This window comes from Chionomys nivalis, chromosome 6 (genome assembly GCF_950005125.1).
Source record: "Chionomys nivalis chromosome 6, mChiNiv1.1, whole genome shotgun sequence".
NCBI lineage: Eukaryota > Metazoa > Chordata > Mammalia > Rodentia > Cricetidae > Chionomys > Chionomys nivalis.
Window position 1 is genome coordinate 20558161 of NC_080091.1, and position 24918 is coordinate 20583078.

The 24918-nt window shown below is 46.8% G+C and overlaps 1 protein-coding gene across 5 annotated transcripts; it reads right to left on the minus strand.

Annotated features, from left to right (window-relative positions):
* Nucleotides 1–1977: 1977 nt before the first annotated feature.
* Fam161a (FAM161 centrosomal protein A) lies at nucleotides 1978–23132 on the minus strand. 5 transcript variants are annotated; one of them, XM_057772223.1, is made up of 7 exons: nucleotides 22908–23132; nucleotides 16012–16241; nucleotides 13478–14632; nucleotides 12957–13124; nucleotides 11380–11479; nucleotides 6281–6435; nucleotides 1978–5523 (listed from the first exon to the last, which is right to left on the minus strand). In XM_057772223.1, exons 1-7 carry the CDS (start codon nucleotides 23091–23093, stop codon nucleotides 5400–5402), a joined length of 2118 nt encoding a protein of 705 aa, XP_057628206.1. In that variant the 5' UTR covers nucleotides 23094–23132; the 3' UTR covers nucleotides 1978–5399. The 5 variants fall into 5 exon arrangements, 4 of the variants coding, with proteins under 4 accessions (XP_057628206.1, XP_057628207.1, XP_057628208.1 ...); XM_057772224.1 differs by lacking the exon at nucleotides 12957–13124; XM_057772225.1 differs by lacking the exon at nucleotides 6281–6435 and having other exon boundaries at nucleotides 5401–5523.
* Between the last annotated feature and the right edge of the window lie 1786 nt (nucleotides 23133–24918).

The window sequence follows — 24918 nt, forward strand, 5'->3', positions numbered from 1 at the left end:
AATATAAGTTGGTTCTTAAAACTGTTGTTGTGCCTGAAGGTGAGGAAATAAGCCAACTGGTGAGGAGCCAGCTTGGGGCCTCATGCTGGCCAAATTCAGGACAACCTGAGCACAAGTCTAAGAATTTAGTGACGATAATTACAACACACGGAAAAATGAATTCCTCAGCCATGGTGACACCTCACATAATGAAGCAGGAAGCCTTCTAATCCAGAAGGGATAAACAATCAGAAAATGGCCATTTTACAAGCCCCAGAATCACAACACATTCAGGGAAGATTATCCATGGCTATTAAAATTACTGGGTGAGAAATCTGCTGGAGGGCAGATATTTATAGTATTAAGGCATTACTCACACCTACCCCACCGTGTTATCAGAAAGACACAGAAGACCGTACAATGCAAGCATGTAACAGTAACACTTGAAGTGATCAAATTCAGTATCAACAGAGATGGTAGAAACAGACCGTCTGTGCCTCCTCCTCACGGAATGCCCCCACAAAGTGTATACATTATCAGTATGTTATTGTTGCCCATGAACCCAGAACTGGGAGAAAAACCAAGTCAGATAATATTTGGGGAAACTGGAGATAGACTGTATTCGAGAGAGAAGTATTTAATCAATGTTAGATATTTTTGGTCATGGATGCAGCTCAGTGGTAGGGATACAACCTCAGTACCAAGAAAAGAATATAAACACACACATATGTATGTTCTTGGTATATTAGATTTTTCAGGCATTATAATGGCTCTGTGGTTTTACAGAATACAACTGAAGTAGTTAGGGTAAAAATGTCACGATTAAGCAAACACTGTCAAATGGTTCAGAGGATGACAGGATGGGTGTGGGGGCCGAGGGTGTAGATCTGAGGCATAGCAACCTTTGTCTATCATAATGCCCTCGCTTGAGCTGAGAAACGCGCACGCACGCTGTGCGCGTGTGTGTGCGCGCGCGCGTGTACGGAGGACAAACCTGGCAAAACGCTGAGTGACTGTAACAACTCAGGCTAAAACACATGGATAGGCTCCTTCAAATGTGTAGGTTTGAAATTCCTCAAAATCGAAAGTGAAAAAGAAAGCAATCTGATGTGATTTGCAGTGGTTTAACTATGACTGTGGCGGCACTGAGTCCTGCTCACATATTTTTTCCAGAAGATAGCACGTATTTCTGGACCCGACAGAAACCAGATAAACCAACCACGTGTGTAGTGCATTCCTGCTTGTGTATTATTTATCACTATAAGCCCTTGGGTTTTTTATTTTATTCTCTTCGGGGATGGAGATCAAACCCAGGCCTTGGGCATCCTAGGCAAGCGTGCGACCCAAGTTATGCCTCCAACACGAAAAGATTTAATAGAGTACTTCTACTCAAGATTGCAAATAAACTTCCGCGCTGCGGTAAGAGACGAGGCCGTGGCATCTCCCTAGCCTGTATCCTTCCTGCCTTGTGACGTGGGAGGGACACACGACCTGCCTGTAGCCTGGATGAGACGCCAGTGAAAAATGTGAGCTGCCGCAAACACTGCACACCCACAGAGTAAGCTCCTAAGGGGAATGAGACGAGTGGCTCTTCTCATGTGTGCATCTAAATTCTCCAAAATCCTCTCTTTAGAAATCACTCCTCTGATGACTCTGAAATTAAACAACTGCCCCTTCTAGCCAATCCCACTTTCCCAGCTGGACAGAGACAAGCAACCTGACAGCTTCATGACAGGAAACACTGATCCGCAGCATCCTCGTGAGAAAGGGAAACTGAGGCCGAGCAGGGTTGGTCCCCACAGCCCCGACAATAAGAGTTATAAAATCTCACCAAACTGTGGAGGAACAAAGTTCTGAAAAATTGATATGGGATGAATAGCAAGAAAAATGCATTTCACAGTATTGTATGTATTCAGATTATTATCTTTAATGAACTATTTTATCTTTTTTTTTTTTTTTTTTTTTTTGAGATCAGATATAAACAGGCTAACCCAGAAACTCTCTATGTAGCCTAGGATGCCTTGAACTCAAAGCAATTCTCCTGCCCCAGCCTCTTGCGCGCTGGGATTACAAGATGGAGCTGAGCCATCATGTCTGGAATACTGACTTTCTTTGGTTCTCTCCTGCCCTGCTTCCTGCCACACATCTCTTGGCACAGCCTTCAGGGGTGGCAGATGGGAGCTGTAGTTTCTTCCATCCTAAAGCATGATGAGATAGCTTATCTTTGTGGCAAACTACACCACGCTCTTTTCCTTTACCTGCTGGGTTGTGCACACACATACAAGGTCTATATTCACCCTCAATACCTTCCTTTTCCTCAGGACCCCTTCTTTACAACAGGCCCGTAGCAGCAATGGCACCCCTCCCAAGTGACTCTTAACAGTCAACAGTCCCCAAGAAGAGGTGGTCATGCTCTTTATTAATAGTCCAAAGAGAACAGAAATATTACTCAAGCAAGGCTCCGGTGCTGTGCTCCACGTTGACAGCCTATTTTGTGGTTCCATCCTCACAGGTTAACGCAGTTACCTTTCTTCTTGGAAAAGTAAGCAGTCCTCAAACAGTAAATGATGACTCTCGCTGCATGTTCGGCATCGCAGACAGTGGAGACAAGGATCCAGCTACATCTCTTGAATTAAGACCCTCCAGAGGGTTCCCAAGCTCACTTCTTCCTGGCTAATATGGTATAATACACCCTCCTAGCTGCAAGGAAAGCTCAGAATAGAGGGTTTTCTTTCTGTCTTCATTGAGCACAGTGCCAGCCTCAGCAACATAAAAACACAGTAAGAGGCCTTTGGGAGCACTGGCCGCTCCAGAGGACCCAGGTTCAATTCCAAACACCCTCAGGAGGTTAACAACCAATGGCAACTCTAGTTCCAGGAAATCTGACACCCTATTCCCAGTGCACTCTATTGTCCATGGTATACAGACAAGACACATGCAGGCAGAAACCCACACATAAAGTAAAAATAAATCTCTAAAAAAAATTATAAAAAAGGAAGAAAATAGTTGCCAACCAAACCATGAGCCATATTCTTTTCTTGGTCTTTTTTGGAGATCATTCCTGAGACCTAATGATAATTTTGCAATTACAGTATCAAGCTGGTTGGACATGGAGAGCCGGCTCAGTGCCTAAGAGCATGCACTGCTCCTGCAAAGGACACAAGCTTGGCTTCTAGTACCCAACAGCAGTCAGCTTAAAACACTTGGAACCCCAATGCCAGGGAAGCTGACACACTCTTCTGACCTCCCTAGGCACCTGAATTCACATTCACATACCTGCACACAGATGTACACAGAGAGTCAGAGACAAGCAGATCTTTGAGTTTGAGGCCAGCCTGGTCTACAGAATAAGATTTGGAACAGCCAAGGCTACACCCTGGAGGAGAAGGAGGAGGAGGAGAACAAGGAGGAGGAGGAGGAGAAGGAAGGAAGGAAGGAAGGAAGGAAGGAAGGAAGGAAGGAAGGAAGGAAGGAAGGAAAAAGTATAAAGTCTTGGGGATGGGTTGTTCATCTGTAATTCTAGCACTCTGGAGGCTAAAATAGGATTGAAAATTTGAGGCCAATCTGGGCTACAAAGCAAGCTCTCAAACAAACAAGCAAAGCCAAACGACAGAAAACAACAAAGAGGCTGGGGAGGGGCTTTGCCCGGGTTTCCTCCCCTGCACTAGGAGCAGGCTGCTACAGATTTCCACATCTCAGCAGGTAAGAAAACTGAAGACCGATCCTGAAGTCGTTACTGTCCTCAAACCACACTCTCTCCATGAAATCGAGAGAAGTAACCTTCTAAATATGACAGTTTGTGGGCTGTTTTACAAGCCCTCAGTAAGTTGGAAATGTTTCTAAATCACTCTGAAGTAGCTATAATTGGAAGCCATTCATCCACTTATCCAGACCTGCATTAAGTTGTCTACCGCATGCACGACCCTGCGTGAGCCGCTAATGCAACACGAACGCAACTCTTCTCAAATGCTGCGATCTAAAAATACTGGCGAGTGACTGAACAAGCGCCCCAGCTGAGAACACACCTTACCAAGCGTACTGAGGTGGCTGGGAGAGGCCCTCACCCGCCTCTATTATTCGTCCTTTGTAAAGCTAATTGTTAGACACGCAATGTCTTACCCTGAAGCATTTTAAAGATGAGCTTTAATTTCCAAAACAGAAATGTGCTTAAAGAGGGAAAAATGACTCAAGATCAAATTAAACCTTGAACAGTGACAGTAAATTTGCAACAGTGTGTACATAGTTAAGCACAAGTAAGTTAGCAATAAAAACAGTAAATTTGAATTACTTTTAGGATTTTCCTTTGGCAAATTAGGATGACAATTTCAGCATATTTAGAACAGGGGCTTGTATCTCTCAGTTAAGATTACCACACACGCTGAGTAGTGGGGGTGCTGCCTTTAATCCCAGCTCTCTGGAGGCAGAGGCAGGCGGAGCTCTGAGTTTGAGGCCAGTTTGGTCTACAGAACAAGTTCCAGGAAAGCCAGAGATACACAGAGAAACCCTGTATCAAAAAACCAAAACCGAGCTAGTTCCAGGACAGGCTCCAAAACCACAGAGAAACTCTGTCTCGAAAAACAAAACAAAAAAAAAAAAACAAAACAAAAAAACCAAAACCAAACAAACAAACAGACTACCACACACCAAGGCCAAAATGACTCTATATGCAATAATACACAGGATTTTTAAAAGTAACATAAATTACCTTAATACTTTACCTGTCAAAAAAATTAGGGGCATTAGGGGTGTAGTTCAATGGTAGAATTCATGTGAAGTATGTGTAAGCCCTGGATTTAATCTCCACCAAAAAAAGGGCAAAATCAAGAAAGAAAGAAAGAAAGAAAGAAAGAAGGGAGGGAGGGAGGGAGGGAGGGAGGGAGGGAGGGAGGGAGGGAGGGAGGAAGAAAACGTAGCCATAGTGTGGACAATTTAGCAGTAGATTTTCAGTGCAGAAATTACTGTGAATTTCTAAGTACCTATCTTTTTCTGTATATTACATATTTAAAAATGGTTCAGAGAAAATTGAAAATACTTAGTAAAATTAAAAATAGATCTTCAAAAGCTAATAGGTCTCTCAATACCAAACTCTTCCCTACCAAATGCGAATGTGCATTCCCAGAACTGATCCACCTGTGATGGCTGTGGCTCTCTAATCCGCAAACACTTTCGAAAACACAAACAGAACCACAAGCAGCATACAGAGCGATTTCCACACTGCAGGGGGCACAGCTGTCATCGAGCAAACAGTCACCCGCTGTGTGGACTCAGCCTGTCCCAGACATGATGTCCTGGTTCAGCAGTCCTACATGTGTGCGAGCTGTCCCAGCACATGCTCACGACACCACAAGGGCAGGGCTGAGGTCCTGACCCTGAGGCTGCACACAGAAAGGCTCAGGGAGAGGCAGCCTTGTGATTCGGGTTCAGTCTTCGGAATTTTCTTCTCTGCTTTCTTTAACATCTTCAGTGTTTTCCTTGCAAGAATCCTGGCTGTTGGCATCACTTAAACAGTTTTCATCCTCATTCTCTTTTTCTTCTTCATAAGAGCTATAGGGAGAAATGTTATCAATCTATCAAAGGAAAAACACGTAGGTTTTGAAGGTACACGGCCCTGTGTTACCGTGCCACCACGTAAGGCCGGCTCCGGCAGCTACCAGGAGAACTACGGAAGCACCAGTGGGAAACTCAAGTGTTCCCGGACAACCAAATCATTCTAAAACTTGACTCCTTATCTCTTTCTTTCTTTTTCTCTTTTTCTTTCCTTCCCTTTCTTTTTTATTCTCTCTCTTTCTTTTTTTTCCTGGTTTTATGAGACAGGATTTCTTTATATAGCCCTGTTTGATCTGGAATTGACTCTGTAGACCAGGCTGGCTTCGAACTCACAGAGATCCACCCACCTCTTCCTCCCTCGTGCTCAGATTAAAGGTGTGCACCACTGACTGGTGACTCCTTATATGTCAAACAAAAGCAGGCTACACACACACACACATTTATAATGTGTCAGAAATATACACTTGCTGTAAGAACAAAATGCTTTATCACTGTGTAATACTTACATTGCATCAAATATGGTAAATATCAGTATATTTTACAACGGTTCCCACGTGCTCCCTTAAGTAAAAGGCTTTAAAACAACAAAAAGCACAGCACATGCGTCCTGCAGCAATGCATCCTCACAGCACGTGCGTCCCCGCAGCACATGCACCCCACAGCACATGCGCCCCCAAAGCACATGCGTCCCTGCAGCACATGCCTCCCCGCAGCAATGCATCCACGCAGCACATGCCTCCCCACAGCATGCTACCTTTCTTTATCCGACGTGCGGCTTCTCAGCTCTTGCCTGGTGAAGTCCTCAGGCACTTTTCCACCACGGCCTTTCTCTGAAACAAACTCCTCAGGCAGTCCTAGTGCTTTTAGGGTGTTAGCATAGCGCTTTTCCGCTGCTATCCTTGCATTCCTCTACAGGAGAGACAAACCTTTTCAGACGGGAGCAAAAGCCATGACGTTCTGTTAAGAGGTATGGATTTCAGAGCACCAGTGAAAACTAAGACTGACAGTCTTGGCGACTGAAACATGCTTTTTCTGTGACTGACACATTTAGGCACGGACCCAGGGGACAGGCACAAGAATGTGCAAGCCAGTACTGTCTGTAATAGCCAAACTGTGAGCAGCCCAAAGAGTCAACATCTGGATGAGCAAGCAGGCTACATTACAGTCACAGATAGAAAGAATGAACCAATGAATATAAGGAGACCAGTTATCTAAACCATGGCCTGGCAAGAAACTCAGACATGTAACAGTGCGCAAAAGGAAGACTCAGAAGAACACGAAAGAATACAACCAGTAGACTCAGTCACTGCAAGTCCAGAGACAGGAAAAGCTGCAAACCAGGCAAGGCTGATCCCAGGTTAGAGGCGGTGACCTCTAGAGGAGGAGGCAGAGGGATGATCTGCAATAACTTGTTACACTGTGGTAAACTTTTAGCAAAAGTTACCCCCCAGAAAAGATCAGTAAGGACAGAGAATGAGCCACATGTGATCCAATCCTGGTACTCAGGAGGCAGAGGCTGGAAGAGGGTTAACACAATTTCAAGGCTAGCCGGGCGGTGGTGGCCCACGCCTTTAATCCCAGCACTTGGGAGGCAGAGGCAGGCGGATCTCTGTGAGTTCGAGACCAGCCTGGTCTACAAGAGCTAGTTCCAGGACAGGCTCCAAAACCACAGAGAAACCCCGCCCCCCCCCAAAAAAAAACAATTTCAAGGCTAGCCTGGCCTACATAGTGAGTTCCAGACCAGCCAGCAGGGATATACAGCAAGACCTATCTAAAAAACAAAGGTCATGTGTCTGCTTCAGCTCGGAATGCAGGCACACGTGGTAGTGGCTGATCGGCTCTTCTATGCACCGGTGTAGTTCTGTCTTTATATGCCATGACATCAGACCATGAAAGATGAAATCATCCATACTGTCATCTTTACTTTATGTGAGAAAAGGGGGATATTTAGAGCCGAGTTCAAATCTCTTGAATGTCACTCCTTGGAGGTCCACAGGGGGGTTAATGATCCTTTCACGGTTGCAGCTAATTGAGGACTGGGGGTGTAGCTCAATGGTGGAGTGCTTATACAGGCATGAGGACTGGGGGTGTAGCTCAATGGTGGGGCGTTTATACAGGCGTGAGGACTAGGGGTGTAGCTCAATGGTGGGGTGTTTATACAGGCATGTTTGGGGCTCTGAGTTAAATCTCTAATACCACCACAGAAACACCAAACCAACAAACAAAAACTCCAAACCTAAAAACAAAAAGCCTTCAACCCCAGAAGACGGCAGGTGAAGTAGACAGCCTGGCCACCAAGTCAGGAAGGGCTACACAGCATGGATCCTGACTGGAAAAAACACGGCAGAGCTGTCACAAGTTGAAAAGCGGCCAGGAGCCCACAGGCTTCAACCAGCTACATGGGGACAAGGTGCTTGGTTGGCTTCAGCCCAATCTTTGTGCCTCTGAGTGGATCTTACAGGAGATCTGAGGCCAAGAATTCCCAACGAACCTCCAATCCGCCTAAAGCAAGGTTCGCAAGGAACAGCCCAGCTCCCGCGGACCAATAGCAGCCCATATGCAGGGTGTGAGACAGCACCCATCAACACCCAAGAAGACAGGAAACCACGGTTGTTCAACCTAGGGTTCCACAGAAGACAAAATAGCAAGATCAATTGTGAGGGATTATCATGGCTTCCCAGATACTCTTGGGAGACTGAAAAAGACACACAGCTTAAAACTTCTGGTAAACTACCAATGTTTTTAAACAATGCAAATGAGACAGGGTCTCACTGTGTAGTACTGTCTGTCCTGGTCCTGTGTAGACCAGGCTACCCTCAAACTCACAGAGATTCCCCCAGTCTCTGTGCCCACCCCGCTAAATGCTAGGATTAAAGGCATGCACCACTGTATTTGCCTAACCAAATTCATGAGCTCTGGGTTTACTGAGATACTTTGCCTCAAAAATCAAATGAAGAGTGATGGAAGAAGATACCTAACATTGACCTCTGGCACACACACACGCACACACACACACACACACGGATGCACACATGTACAAAGAAATGAAAATGTGTGCAGAAATTGTGATGAACTGAAAACCAAGTGAGAAATGAGAACTGTGCCCCGGAGACTACAGAAGTGAATGAAGCCAAACAACTTCAACGCACTGAGAACATCCCGGGACTAAGCAGGAATACCCACTGGGAGGGGGCTTGTCTAGGAAGCACGGAGTCCCGGGTTCAGTCCCCAGTACCATGTAAACCAGGAGTGCCTACACACTCTGCAATCCCAGCTCTCAGAAGGCAGCAGTAGATGAGAAGCCCAAAGTCGCCCTTGGCTTTGTCCAAGGCCAGCTTAGGCTACTTGAGACCTGCCTCAAAAAAAGACTGACTAGCCGGGCGGTGGTGGCGCACGCCTTTAATCCCAGCACTTGGGAGGCAGAGGCAGGCGGATCTCTGTGAATTCGAGAGCAGCCTGGTCTACAGAGCTAGTTCCAGGACAGGCTCCAAAGCCACAGAGAAACCCTGTCTCGAAAAACCAAAAAAAAAAAAAAAAAAAAAAAAGACTGACTTTAACTTGTGGCAATGGTGCCTTATTCTTTTTTTCAGACAAGACCTTGCTGTAAATGTTCCTTTTTTTTCTCCATGAAGTAAAGAGAACAGTATTGATGATTTTATCTTTAATGATCTAATGTCATGGCATCTAAGACTGAGAACTACGGCTGGGCACTGTGGCGCACGCCTTTGATCCCCGCACTGGGGAGGCAGAGGCAGGTGGATCTCTGAGTTTGAGGCCAGCCTGCTCTATAGAGTGAGTTCCAGGACAGCCAGAGCTACACAGAGAAATCCTGTCTAAAACAAACAAACAAACAAAAATCCAAAAAGGAGAGGGTGGTATCTGTCAGTCTGGCAGAGCCACGGGTAAAGGATATAACAGGGAAAGGGAAAGCTTCGGAGAGTGAAGAGGGACACGGGATGGCTGGGGACAGGGCTGAAGCAGATTGTCTGCCCTGCCGGCGTGAAGCTCTGAGTCTGACCCCACACAGAAAATCAGTTGTGGTGGTACACACCTGTAATTTCAGCACTCAGGGCAGAGGTTACAAGTTCAGGTTCACCTTGGCTTTGCTGGAGTTTGAGGCCTGAGATACATGGGACCAGTCTCCAAAACAAAGGCTAGAAGAAGCACGGGGACTTTACCTCTGTGCTGCGACCTAGAATTTCATCCTTTGGGAGCTGTGGTGATATTTTGTTTCTGAAGATCAGAGTGCAGAGGTAGCAACTAGAGGCCAGGCGGTGGTGGCTCACACCTTTACTCCCAGTACTTGGAGGTGGAGACAGAAGGGATATGGCTGGGCCGAGAGAGGAATGTAAAGCAGGGGGAGAGAGGAGCTTGACTGCATCTGAGATTTCGTAGAGACAGTTGCAGTCTGAGGATGCAGTCTGAGGACAGGGTACCCAGGGTCACCCCTGTGGTCTGAGCACTGGTAGAGGTGAAAGAACTCTCTAGCGGCTGGTACTCTGCTTTTCTGAGCTTCAGCATTAACCCCAGTATCTGACTCTGGGTTTTTATTATTAATACCAACTGAAGTCATGCCACAGGAGGAAGGGCTAAGGGAAGCTGAGCAACTCAGATTCTGATCCCAGTTTACCGTTTGCTAACTATAAACCAGATTAGCCCCCTTCTTTGGACCTGAGTTATAGGATTCCCTCCCCTTCCAGAGGTAATCTTGGGGATGTCAATGATAAGAGCCTTGAGAGCTGAAAACAGGGAGGAATGGGACCCACGGGAATGGACGACGGCACTGCTGTCGAGGTGGACCAACTCGCACCCATTTTGACAGGAGAATGGAAAAGCAGAAAGATCTGCATTTTGCCTTTTGATGCTTTTAGGCCTGGAGAGGTGGCTCAGTGGTTAAGAGCGCTTGTTCTTTTCTTTTTTTTTTCCCCAAGACAGGGTTTCTTTCTCTGTAGCTTTGGAACCTGTCCTGGAACTAGCTTTTGTAGATCAGGCTGGCCTTGAACTCAGAGATCTGCTTGTTTCTGCCTCCCATGTGCCACCACTGCCTGGCTGGAAATCAAATTCTGTAGAATTAATCTAGAAGAGGTAGCAGTGTGTTCTTGCTAACTAGAGTTGAAGGAGAACTTGCTAGCTGAAGTTGAAGAGCGCTTGTTCTCAGAGAGGCCTGAGCTCAATTCCCAGCAGTCATATGTGGCTCACAACTCCAGTTCCAGGCAATCCAGTGCCCTTTGGTCTCTGCAGGCAATGCATGCACGTGATGTACAGACACGCATGCAGGCAAAACACTCAAAGCCATAAAATAATTTAAATGAATAAATAAATATCAAATTTAAAATGTTTTTAAGAGACAGGGTCTCACTGTGTTGCATACACTGGCTCCAACCAAATGGATCAATTCATCAAAGGTCTCCCAACAATATCCTAAAGCCTCATGGGAACAACAGAACCAGGATGACTAAAAAGTACAGGCACTGGCTAGGTGAAGTGGGACACACCTTCAACCCTAGCGGGAGACAGAGGCACATGGATCTCTGTGAATTTGAGGTCAGCCAGGGCTACAGAGAAGCCCTGTCTCAGAAACACCAGGCACTAACGCAGACTGTGGCAAGAATGTCTTGAGGTACGCCGGGTTAATGGAGGTACGCTGGTTTAACGGAATGTTCTTTATTGAGCTACGAGCCTCCTCAGATCTTAAGCAAAATTACCTCCTTGGTGAACTGGATCAGTGAAGCTGCCCTGGAAACAGCATGTCTCAACAATAACAGGACACACAGAAAAGATGAAGCCCAAGCTTGGGAGCTAGAGGCACAGAAACAGACAGCAGGGAATGTTCTAGATGCCAACAAACACCACCTGGGCAACTCGTTCAAACAGCAGCGGCCTCTTCTGCAGCTTCTCAGCTCGCTCTTCCAGTTCTTGCCAATATTCTTTCATCCTTGCCTTCTCACTCTTTCTAGAATCAGATAAAGGGAACGGCATTTTAAAAGGTCAGCTGTGGAAGCTACATTAGGACATTTACTTCAGAAGACGAACTAGGAATCCAGAGCACACAGTTCAGCGCGGCTCCATTTCTAGACTGGTAAGATTCTCGTAGGTTCAGAGCGAAAACCTGGGGCCAGCATGGGCACTTTGATTTCAATTCTTCAAGACAGACAGTATAAAAAAACACCTTGAAACTGGCCCGGAAAGTGTCTTACTTATAAGTATACAAAACCAAGAAGATCTGGTCCAAATCCACGATCTTTAAAGAAAATTCTCTCAAACCAAGACTCTGGTTTTCTTTTCTCCCGCAAAGGGGATCGCCGCAAGGTCAGCAGCAACACCGGATGAATATCACTGTACTTATTCTTTGGAGCAGATTCCACAGCGAATTAAAGGGCACTGTTTTCCCTATGTAAAATATACTAAAAGTAACCAAGACAAGAGAGTTTCATGGGTACAGAAAATAATTATATTTTACAATAGTTATGCTTACTTACAGCGAGTTACTAACTTCCATAGGTAAATATTGCATTCCTAGGGAATTTTTGGCTTGATTTCAAACGAGGCTCTATTAGTGGGCTATTGCTATACTATAAAGGAATATTCATTGTAATTAAGAGCAAATATGTTTATTTGGTTCTTAAAAATCATATTAAAGGTTAATAAATCATATTACTTACCCAACTTTGGAGGAGAGATTTTCTTGCTTAAACATGACCATTTGTATGCGCAATGTTTGCAACACTGGTTCTCAACTCTGCTCAAGAGAACAGAGCATTCTGCAGCTGCTGTTGGTCGTCAGGAAACAGTCACAGGTGCAGTGTGTACCCACAATGCAATCATTCGAGCCACTGCACTTTGTACAAACTTAAAACTCCTCCAATTATTTAATTGAAAAAGAATATTCTCGGCTGGGATGTAGCTCAGTGCTAGAGACTGTTTTCAATGAGGGACTGGACAATCACAAGCAACACAGGCAAGGCAAGCTCAGTTGTAGAGTCTGCGCTTCACTGGCATGTATGCGGTCCTGGGTTTGACCCACATAGCCCAGTACCATATAAACGCGTGTATATATGTATGCATATGCCAAGTGTTTATGTAATTTATAAATGAACAAAAGGGTTTTAGTTTAAGCACAGCTATTGACTATGGCTGGAGCAGACAATGTTTCTGTTCCACATGGTCTTGTGATTCTTGCTATGGAGGTGAGTGTACCCTGATTCTCATCGTATGCTCATGTGTGCATATATGTATGTAAAAGTTGAGTACAAACAGTCAAAGATTATTTAAATGCATAAATTAAGATGCCACACCATTTTTATATCTAGGTATTCGCTAGTTAAAAAGAAGAAAAGAAAGGAAAAGAAAAAGAAGGAAAAGAAAAGGCAAGGAAGGAAAAGAACTGGGCCTGGAAGCCAACGGTGGGTGTCGGGACTGTCCCGTGGTACCTGAGATGGTTTACTCTGGATTTAGACATCTGGGCTAAGCCCTGGTGTGAGTCATAAGCCTTAACCCGGGTTGCCAGGAGCTTCTGCAATTCTTTCATTCTTTGCTTCTGTTTAGCTAGGATCCGCTTTCTCTCTTCTTCCAACATTTTCTTTTCCTCAAGTGATTTCCTGAGGGCAACAAACTAAGGCTTAATTCACTTTAAGCCAAGGAGAAAGTTGTCCAGCAAAGATTTAACAAGAAATAATTCAAAGACTGAAAAAAGGCAAACCTTTTGACCAAAATCTGACGTGTGAAATTGGAAGTCCAAGGAACACTGATGACGGTGTAAGCTTGTCTATTCCCAAGGAAACACAGAACTCACATCTGTTTCTTAGAATAGCATTCCTAGCAAACGATTCTCTACCATATAGTACATACCTTACAGAGAAGTTAGTAATTTCAGAGTTACCAGGCTAAAACCCGCAGGGGGCATATGCCAGGGCAGGGACACATGCCAGACAGCGCCATCCCAGGGCCTCACCTGATGGCTTGTTCCCGCCCTCGGGAAGACTGGGTGGACATCGGAGGGTTGCTCTGACAAGGCCTGGGCTTTGCACACGCACCCCTGACTGGTGACTTCCGCCTTGGAGACAGATAAAGCCAGCATGTTTCTTTCCGATTTTCTTCATCAGATCCGACGTCTGCCAAGACTTTCTGTCTTTTAGCAGAGTCACACGGGGATTCGTGAAGACCACGCTGTTTACGAAGAGTCGAGCGTTTCTGAAAGCTGTGTTCTGAGTACGGCGCCTTCGGGTGCTTCTCAGGCAAGTCTCCATCATTCGGGCTCAGGCACCTACACCTGTGTCTACCCCTCGGCTTTTCGGTACTTTGGGGGTCCCGTAAATGTCTGCAAGCCGGCCTACAGCGCCCGGAGGAATTCGGCAGCAGTTCTCGGTCCCTCGACTGCGTCCTGGCGTTCCTACCGAGCTCCTCCTCCTTTGACTTGTCATTTGCAGCTGCCCTGTAAATAGAATGAGGCACAGGTCTGGCTTTAAACCGCTTCGTTTTCCTTTTCGACTTAAAAAGGTCTCTCAGCTGCTTTTCGCGGACTGCTTGCTTCTGTTCCTCCCTGGCAATGAACTTAAAAGGCTTCTGGGAGGACAGGAGCTCGGCTTTGCTCCTCTCCCTGGCGGTCCTCCTCCGTTCTTCACTCTGTCTGACCAGATCCTCATAAAGGGGGAGGAGCAAACAAGAGGGGACCGGGTTGGCTCGAAATTTCTTCTTACACTCAGCCTCGTCCTCATCGTCGTCCCTCTTGGGCAGCTTCTGCCGACTTTCCAGACCTGACCTTGCTTTCAGCATCTCCTCTCGCCTCTTCTGCTCTCTGACTGTCATCTGAAAGGGCACAGGCACTGTGATCGTGGGCACCCAGGATTTGGGTTTCTTCCTTGTTTTCTTAGCTCTCTGGACGTCAGAGTCATACTGAATGTAATCTTCTACGGAAAAGCCAACCCACATGTTGTTGATGAGCTCCCTCGCATAGGCTGCCATTCTGCTCTCCCTGGGAGTCTCTCTCTCCAGGCTGGGCAGATCCTCGTCAGAAGTAGTGGACAGCGAGGGCGACCGGCCTATCTGAGGCTCTGAAAACGACGTCACTAACATGACAGGGTGAGCGCAGTTCTGTTCCGATGCAGAACTAAGGAAAAAATAATTAGGGCACGCTTTCAATTCTATATGGCCAAACGTTAGCGTTTAGATGACTATAGGTTTTTCTAAGATGAAGGTATAACCAGTTAGAAGAGACTAGCTGTATACGGATCATGAAAGGTATCATTTTTATTAGAATAGAGCTGAGAGGGGACTATAAATTCTCTCATCAACTCTCTCACTTTTCAGAGACGGGACCTGAGATGTCAGCTGTTCCTTCTGTCCCTCTGCTTCCCAGACTCACAAGCTTGAGTATGTCTGACCACTCCTGGACCACTCATCAATCAGGACTGACCCTGCTCACCCGGCAGTCTCAATGCTCCCTGCTCTAGCCCTTCTGATTTCTTTTCCCATCATGCCTGTGTACAAACGGTTGCTTCTTCCCTGGAGGCTACTCCCTGTCTCCTGGATCTGCTGTTCCTTAGTCCTGCTCCAAGTCTGAACGTGCTAGCGCCTGCTGAGGGAGGCCAAGCCCGGAGGGTGTGGAGTTCAAGGTCAATCTCAGCAGCAGAGCGAGAGCCTGTCTACAGGCATCAGGGGTTTGATCCCCAGAATCTTTGGGTGTGGGGGGATTGAACGTAAGTACGACACTTTTATTGAAAATACTTTCCTGCCTCCCACGAGCAACTGAGCCACAGGAGATGCACGGACGGCTGACCAACTGGATTAGGTAAAGGATCAGTTTACAGTTTCAAAAAAGCAAGTTCACAGTAAAAATGAGCCTTGAAGCTAGATTGTTTAAAAAACAAACAGGAACCAAAAACTTGTATCTTTAATGAACTCATGTTAACCCATTTTTAAAATTGAACTTTAATTTTCATTACTTAAAAAGGCCCAGCCTGGCTAAGTATGGTGGTACACGCCTTTAATCCCTTTAATTGGAAAGCAGAAACAGGTGGATCTCTGTGAGTTCAAGGCGAGCCTGGTCTTCTTCAAAGCTTGTTCCAGGACAGGATCCAAAGCTATAGAGAAACCCTGTCAAAAACAAACAAACAAACAAACAAATCCCACCTCAACATATCACTAATACTAGGAAGGACCTAGTCTGCACCTCCTGTGCCAGGCCTGTCTGAGATCTGACACCCCCAAAGAGGTCGCGGACAACACGACACCCAGAAACAGGAGCAGCTGGTCACGCTCAGTTGCTCGTGGAAGGCAGGAAAGCATTTTCAACAAAAGTGTCGTACTTAAGTTCACTTTTGCCCCCAGAAAATTCTGGGGATCAACCCCCCAATGCCTGTTAGAGAGGCTCTCGCTGTGTGCTGAGGGCCTACGTTTAGAGGTGAATTCTCTGGGCTATTCTGCTCCACAGTTACCCAAAGTATTTACCTTAGGTCAGTCTGCAGCTGACACGGAACTCAAACTTACCTAGAGGAGACACTAGAGGACTCTTCCCTGATGACCACTGGCCGAATGTCTTTTATATTTAGCTTGTCCTGGTACATTTTCTCTAATTTTGCCATGGTTTCTACATGGGCAGCCTTCAGCTCTTTGAGTTTCCTGAAATACTCTTCATTGGAGCGGTAAATATCAGAAAAGTTCATGATGTCCTGGAACGTCACACCTTCATTTTCCACAGGAGAGCGGTTACTGCCAGCCTGGTGCGAGGAGAAACCCCATTAGATGGTATTTGAAATGAAGTAACAAATTAATTGATGCTGATACAAATGCTGGTTCTTCCAGAGGTCCCCGATGTAGCCTAGGCTGGCCTCAAACTCACTACATACACCAAGTCAGTTGAAATAGTGGCCTGACTGCCTCTGCCTCCTGATGCCTGCGATTAAAGGCGTGTTCCACCATGCCTGGCTTCAGTCCATTTTATAACGGGAAGGTTACTAGGTAACTGACAGAAAACACTCACGTCAGGACACAGCACTGCAGCAGACAGACTGGAACATGGGCACAAGGCTTCCAACCAGAAGCCTCTTCTGAATTGTGCATTTCTGCTGAGAAAAGAGAGACTGCTGCTCCTGTAGACAGCGCCAGCTCTTGAGGGGAGAGAGAGAGAGAGAGAGACCAGGGACCCAGGCTGGGTTGACCTTGCAGGGGAAAAGGACACAGGGCAAAGAGAGTTTCAGAAGACAATTGCTGTGGGCAGCAAGGAGAATAACACCCACGGGTGGCAGACACTTTTGGGCACGGGAAGAGTGTGTGCAGGAATACTGCATGTACACTTGTATGTTGGAGACGCTCCACATACAAGTCAGGACTAGAGGTTTGGACAGGAATTTCTCTCACCCCTTTAACTGACTCAACTACAGAGGTAAAAACCTCACTTTCTAGAGCTGGGCCAACAACTCAGCAGGTCAAGTGCTTGCCATGCAAGCGTAAGAAGCTGAGTTCAAGTCCCTTAACCCATAACAAAGCTAGGCATGGTGGCACAAGCTTGCGGTCCCAGCACTGGGGAGGTAGAGACAGGATCCCTGCAGCCTCATGGGTGAGTCCTGGGTTCCAGTGAGAGGCCCTTTCTCAAAAATATCACCACAACAACAACAATGACGAACATTACTCGAGGTTGTTCTCTGGCCTCTATGCACACACACATGTGTGCCCGAACACACAGACGGTATACACAAATACATATGATATACCCCCAAGCCCCTCACTTTCTTCATAAATAAAATTTTTAATATTCTCAGTTGAGAAAACTGAGATCATGTATGATACACGCATAAAGGGTTGCCAACCATGGTTTTAAATTTAGCCTACCATCTAGAACAGGCTGAAAACGAAACAAAGTATGTTCCCAAATTAGACTCCTAACGATCTGATTTCACAGAATAAGTCGGCTTAGCCTCTCCAGTGGGAAACTTAAGAAGTCTGTTAAAAACCAGCTTCGGCTGCCAAGTGTCTGCTGAGCACATACCAGGCAGTGGGTTCATTCCCACCATGACAGGAAAGGAGGGGAGGATGGCTAGATGGATGGACAGACAGACGTATTTTTAAATTATGTGTGCATAGGTAAGTGCAGGTGCCCATGGAGTCCGGAAATGAGAGTTCAACCCCCAGAACCTGGAGTTACACATGACGTTGAGCTGCCCAGCGTGGGTGCTGGGAACTAAATCCCAGTCCCCTGCAAGAGTGTCAAGTGCTCTAACCACTGAGCAATCTGTCTAGTCCCAGATTTTTGCTGCTATTTTTTTTTAAGTATTTGAAAGGCTTATGTTGTTGTCCCACTTGGGATAACTTCAAGAAAACAAAATAAAACAATTTATCTTGGGGCTGGAGAGATGGCTCAGAGGTTAAGAGCACTGGCTGCTCTTCCAGAGGTCCTGAGTTCAATTCCCAGCAACCACATGGTGGCTCACAACCATCTGTAATGAGATCTGGCGCCCTCTTCTGGCGTGCGGGCATACATCGAGGCAGAATGTTGTATACATAATAAATAAATCTTTAAAAAAAAAAACAATTTATCTTCAGTAGAACCGATAAGTAGAAACTTGTTATCAACAACTCATAGGACCAAAGTGCTATTTAATGAGAATTGGGTCGCTGGACCCAGGTTCAGTTCCCAGCATTCACACGGTGACTCACAATTCATAATTCCAGTTCTAGGGGATCCGGTGCCCTCTTCTGGCCTCCATGAGCACTGCACACACATGCCACACTCACATAGACCACCTCCCCACATAAATAAAAATAGACCCAGGAGGTGAGGGAAGGGAGAATTCCCCCAAGGCCCTGCATTTGCCCCTCTCTCAAGAATGCTCATGCCCCAGGAGACTGCACAGCATAAGGTTCACCCTCCACTCAAACACCACCTCAGAAGTCTTCCCTGACTGTCCTCTTTGAAATGACAGCTCTCCCAACTCACCCCAAGTCCTCCCAACTCACCCTGAGTCCTCCCAACTCACCCTGAGTCCTTCCAACTCACCATGAGTCCTCCTTTCTGCTGTATTTTTACACAAGCATTTAACCATCAACCATCTTCCCCATCCTGATCTGTACATCCATGCTGCCCCGGCTGCAGAGTCAGCGGTAAAAGGCGAGAGTTTGTGTGCATGTTCTTTTGTATTCCCGGCTCCTAGGAAGGCACCTGGCCAAGAATGGATGTCCACTAGAAGCACAGGGTGCTGAAGAACCACGCCGAAGGAAAAGGCTCACATTCCAAACATAAATGAAAACCTGAGAATCAGGCTGTGAAAATGCCAGTGTGTTCTGGGTTACGCCCTCTAGGATAACGGGGGGCAGCTTTCAGACAGAACACCCCTGGGCTGATTGTCTCCCCCAGAGAATCTCTTCAAAGGGTCTATGCCATTTACACTGTGGTCTGGATGAGCTCCGCGAAGGCGAGAAGCAGCAGCGTGGGAGCGGAGGAGGCCTGAGGGTGCGCACTCACACACTGGAGCTTGCACATGGCCACTCACTGTCAACACAGGCTAAACGTCCCAAAGAAACACTCCTGGTTGTTTAGATGAATGTTCTAGTTCCACCTTTGCCCTCTGCCCTAGGACCACCTAGTGAGCTGAACACCACAAACACTCTCGGTTCTCTTCCCACGCATTGAGAGTTAAGCTTTTCCAGTGGTAAACACCACTAGGTAAGATGCTAATCCTGATACTGGCTTGACCCACTTAGGGATGAACCGAGCCTCTGCCCTGAGGCAATACTAACATCAGCACCACATGAGATTATTTGTGTCATGCTCTACAGAGCTTAACTGAAGTTCTGGAATTCTTACCACTTTTTCTTCTTTTCAGTGCTGAGCCTGGTGGCACCTATCCTATCCCAGCACTCAGAAGGCAGAGACAGAAGGACCCTGAGTTCAAGGTCATCTTGAGCTACACAATGACTTTGAGGCCAGCCTGTTCTACGCGTGATCCTTTGGGCCCAGGCATGGTGGCACATGCCTTTAAACTCAACATCTGGGAGGCAGAGGTAGGTAAATCTCTGTGAAACCCAGCCTTTCTCCACGAGTTCCAGGTCAGTGAGACCCTGACTCCAAAAAAGAAGAAAAGAAGGAAGAGGAGGAGGAACAGGAAGAGGAAGGGAGGAAAGGAGGAAGGAAGGGAAGAATGGAGGGAGGGAGAGAAGAAGGAAAGAAGGAAGGAGTTTTACAACAATGTTGACTGAGATATGTAGAAGCCAGCCATGGTAAGCTAAATATGAACAGAGCACCCAAAGGAAGTGCTTTACTTCCAACCATTATCACCTGCCAGTGTAGGACTCAGCCATAGATAAGTTTAATATGATCTGAGTCTCAGTAGTTTACCCTGGAGCAATACCTGGTTGCAGGAAGAACCACAAACTGAGATTACCTGAGCACCACCCAAGAACAGACCACCCAAAGGAAATGCCTAACGTTCCAACCACTGTAGATAGGATCACCTGCCAGTACACCTCACCAGGACACCCCAGACAAATGTCAGCCAATCAGGGGTCCTGAACCTCAGAAACCCCTCACCCCAACCTTTACTACTATAAAAACCCAACTCTAACTGAGCTCGGGGCTCTCTGTTTATTCCAATACATTGGACATACAGAGAGACCGAGTTTGCAAACTTGCTTAAAATAAAGGCTCTTTGTTTTTACATACGAGACTCGGTCTCCTTGTTGGCTTTTGGGGGACTTCGCAGATTTGGGCATAACAAGACACACACACCTCATCCTCCCAAGTAATTGCACCCAGCTAATGTTTGAGATTTATTTATTTGTTTGCTTGCTTGTTTGTTTTGGGGCAAGGTCTTGCAACACTGTCCAGGCAGGTCTGGAATTTTCCACGTAGTCTAGGCTGGTCTCAAACTCACAATTCTATTTTTTTCTTTTTTTTTTTAATATTTATTTATTTATTATGTGTACAGCATTCCTCCCATGTGTGCCCGTAAGCCAGAAGGGGGCGCCAGGTCTCATTATAGATGGCTGTGAGCCACCATGTGGTTGCTGGGAATTGAACTCAGGACCTCTGGAAGAGCAGTCAGTGCTCTTAACCACTGAGCCATCTCTCCAGCCCCCGCCCCCCTCAAACTCACAATTCTAAATTAGACATCGAGCAATGTCTAGCAGACACCTGGCCTGTCCAACACCTAGAGTTCCTTTTGAAAATGGCTCCCACCACCCGGCAACTACGCCTGGCTTCCTCTGCTCCTCCGGCTGCTCCTGCACCTACCCGCCAGTTGCTCTCCTGACCCTTTTATTTCTTCAGGAAAACAGAAGCCACCGGAGGGACAGCCGCTCGGCTTCCCACCTACAGAACGCCCCTCTGGGGACACTTCTCTATTCTTCACATTTAGGGACCTGATGTAGCAGCTGACACATACCTCCGCTGTCCCTCAGTTAGCGTGGGATCCTCTCGGCCCTTGCCCTAGTCCTCCTACCGTGGCTGATCCTTAATCTCTTTTGTCTATTATTTCTCTACCAGATGTTGAGCTTCGTTCTCGCTCTCTCTTTCACGCTCCTCCTCAGGTTTGCCCATCTCCCACCCCCCACACACTGGGATCACAGACAAATGCCAACACAGCACGTTTCTACTTGGATCCTGGAAACCCAGACTCAGTTTATAACATAAATCTCCAGTTAACAGTGCACTCAGGACTCTAACTACAACTATAGCAGAATGGACTTTTCTACCACAGCAAACCAAAGTACAAATTAGTTTCCGAGTGAATTATTCAAACTGGCAGTTGTTATAATTACTACTAATTTATGTAAATTACTCTTTAGAAATAACACTCATTCTCTCTTTTGGTTCTTATTAACAGCTGAATTGAGGTGAAAATGGAGACAATTACAGTCCCTTTATAGATAAGGAAATAGAAATCAAGTCCTAAAATCACCTAGGGAGGAGCAGAGAATCCAAGTACTTCCCACCTTCCAATATTCTGTCTTCTGTACCCTATTCCAGTGTAGGTTGAACAGTAGCTTTATCAAGTATTAACCACTGCTAGGCTTCTGAACCTCACTCGTGTTCAGGGTCTCCCTCTGCTTTACTCTAGATAACCTCAAGTTGTTCTTGAAAGTTTTGCCACTGGCTAGGCATGGTGCCTCATGCTTTTAATCCCAGTATTTGGAAGATGGAGGCAGGAGGATCAGGAGCGTGAGGTCATCCTCAGCCATAAATAGCAAGTTCGAGGCCACCTGGACCAAATGAGACCCTGTCTAAAATAAAAACAAAAACGCCAAGGATGTGGCTCAGTTGGTACAGTACTCGCCTACCAAGCACAAAACAAAGCCTTCATCCAGTCCCGGCGGGCACCACTAGAAAACTAAGTGTGGGGCAGACACAAGCCTGTGTACCTGGTGCATTGTACCAGCACAGTGCTAGCTTAGGCTCCAGGTTCCGGACTTTTAAAGTGACCAGAAGCTGGGCATGGCGTTTAAATGTAACACTCAGGCAGAGGCCGAGGCTGGCAGAGTGCTGCGAGTTTGAGGCCAGCCTGGTCTACATAGCCAGTTCCGGGACAGCCAGGGCTTCAGAGAGAGAACCTGTCTCAAAAAACAAACAAAAATGAGGAAGCTGAGATGGTTCAGCTGTTAGGAGCACCAACTGCTCTTGCAAGAGGCCCTGGGCTTGGCTCCCAGCATCCACATGGTGGCTCACAACTATCTGTAACTCCCAGAACCTTGCGTGGTACACATAAATCTAAAAGCAAACAAATACAATGAATAGAACAGATGGAGGAGGGGGGGTATTATGTTCAAAATACACGGTATGAAATTCTCAAAGAGTAAAAATATACTGCTGAGAAAAAGTAGAGAGAACAAACGACAGACTGTGCCTTTCTGCTGGAAACGTATCCAGGACGTAATACTCAAAATGGCTTGTGAAAAAACAACAACAAAACCTCACTGCACCCTCATGACCCTTTAGGAAACACTGGGATTTCGGCGATTTGTTTATCTAGATATTTCTCTGTATCTGTGGCGCATCTATCCATAGAACTTCAAACCCGCTCTTCTAATGAACCGTGCTAAAATCCAGTACTAACCAAAACCTTAAGGTGATAAAACACACTTTTCAGTACAGCTTATCATCTGAGGTTTTATGAAAACTATGGGCACATCAGTTTTACTCAAGGTAAAAAGAAAATAAAAATCAAAGAACTAAAGAATTATTTATTCCCAAACTATGCTGGAGAATAGGAAGTTCTGTTCTTTGCACGCTCTAGAAACAGTCATACAAACGCTCTCCAAGAAAGTTTTGCAGCAATCTTTAGTTGGGGCAGAGAGCAGGGAGGGAGGGTCTGCAGAGGGCACCACGTTTCCAGGGGGTCCCCGCCGGTGAGGACCCGGGCCAGCCCTCCCGCCCCGCCTGGCTCCCACATTACCGACGCCCGCGCCTGCCGCATCCCAGTCTTCAGTTCCTCCTCCATGGCTGCCGCCAACGCCTCCGCGACCAAGGACTCTAAGGGGTCTTCGCGTTCGTACTGAACGACCCTGACTCCGGTGGTGGTGTTCACCGGCAGGTGGAGACTGGCGGCCGCCTGCCTGGCTGCCCGCTGCGGGGAAGCCATCACCCCGCCTCGAGCCCCAGCGCCCGCGCCGGCCCGGGGCGGGTGAGCTGGCGCCGCCCCCGACCTCGCAGATCCTGGCTTGGGGCGGGCGGTTACTAGGGGCTCGGTTGCTAGGGACGCTACAGGAGGTGAGAGAGTCCAAAAGACTTGCAATGTCCTCTCTCACTGTCACAAACCCCAGCCTTCTATCCAACAAAAGTCCAATGATGTTTTCCGATACAAGCCTGAGGTTAACGGGTATTCTAGAAGCTACACACATGACTACCACAGCAAGCCAAAATAAAACGTAATCTTGAAGCGAGTCGCTCTTCGACCCCGAGATTAATTACAGATTCACGTGACTGACACCCAGCTCCCAGGCTAGGGAATGAGCCTTTCCCTGGTTCTTTATTAAGGTCTAACCATCTAAACCAGGACTTCTCATGGCATACGAACTTGAAGCGGAGAGAACGCGTTTTTACTAACTGGATCAACATATTGGGGCACAGCGGATCAGAAAAGCATCGGGTGTTGTGTGACCACCCCAGAAAAAGGACAGGCTTTGCAGCGAGCTATCCAACATGGCAGAGAACAAGGTTCATCTCTAATAGACAAGAACCGGCACGAGTTGACCAATCAGAAGGAGAATACTTAGTTATCCCGCCTTCTTTTCTCTCGGTTGACCAGTAAGAGGCCAGACATGGAAAGTGCTTGTAGCTCCGCCAACCAGTGATTGACAGGGTAGCTTGGGTTCTACAGCAACCGCAGCAGGATAGGAGGGGACGAGAGCCCACAGGGACCACACCCTCCCAACTCATCCCTACCAACCTTCCGATCGGCTTTAGGCCCTGTCGGACGTCTCTCCGGGGACGGGGGACGTGGTGAAGTCTCAGCCACCTGCGACCTAACACTTCTTGCAGAAGCGCAGCTACAGCCCCTGTGCCCGCCATGAGGTTCCAGTAGTTTCCGCGTTATGCGGCACACTTCTACAGAACCTGTCCCTCACGCACGTGCTACCAGGCCTTCCTTGTTCCCCTGCCTATGCACGAGCACCTCTGGAGTCTCCGTTACCTCACCTTCCTTGGCTCATCTGTTTCGGCTGAGCTTGAGTCCCCCACTGGAACTGAAGAGCCAGAGGTGGGGGGGATCCATAGTCGTCCCACTGACCGGATAGTGGCTTCCTGTCAGCCACATGCATGCAACAGGTTCTGTGATGGAATTTGGTGTAAGCCAATTCAAAACTAAGACAGATCTACAGCCTGAAGCCCTGTAGGTGGGTGGTTTGAGGAAAGGGAAATATTAAATAACGGGTAGGAAGGGCATGAGTTTGTACATAGAACATGGAAGTTTCAGTTCACTGGCAGTGTGCTAAATTTGCAGACACCTAATAACACAACTAAAAAGAATGTGGAGCAGAAATGAGCAGATCTCCAAGAAAACGGCACCATTGTGGACGAACTGCTTTTCATTTTTGTACTGAAATGTAACTATATAAGACAGTGAAGTAAAGCTGGGCGGTGGTGGCGCACGCCTTTAATCCCAGCACTTGGGAAGCAGAGGCAGGCGGATCTCTGTGGGTTTGAGGGTAGTCTGATCTACGTAGAGTGTTTCAGGTCAGCCAAGGCTAGATAGTGCAACCTTGTCTTAAAACAAACAAACAAACAAATTTCTTGCCTAACCCCCAGTTTATTAGCCTTCCATCCCTGGTCCAAATCGTTCTTTTTTCGACCAGGATTATTTTTTTCATTTTTTTCTTTACTTCTTTGTTGTTGGTGTTGCCGGGCTTTGTATCAAACCAAGGGCCCCAAGCACACACAATGCACACAACAGGCAAGCGCTCTGTCAC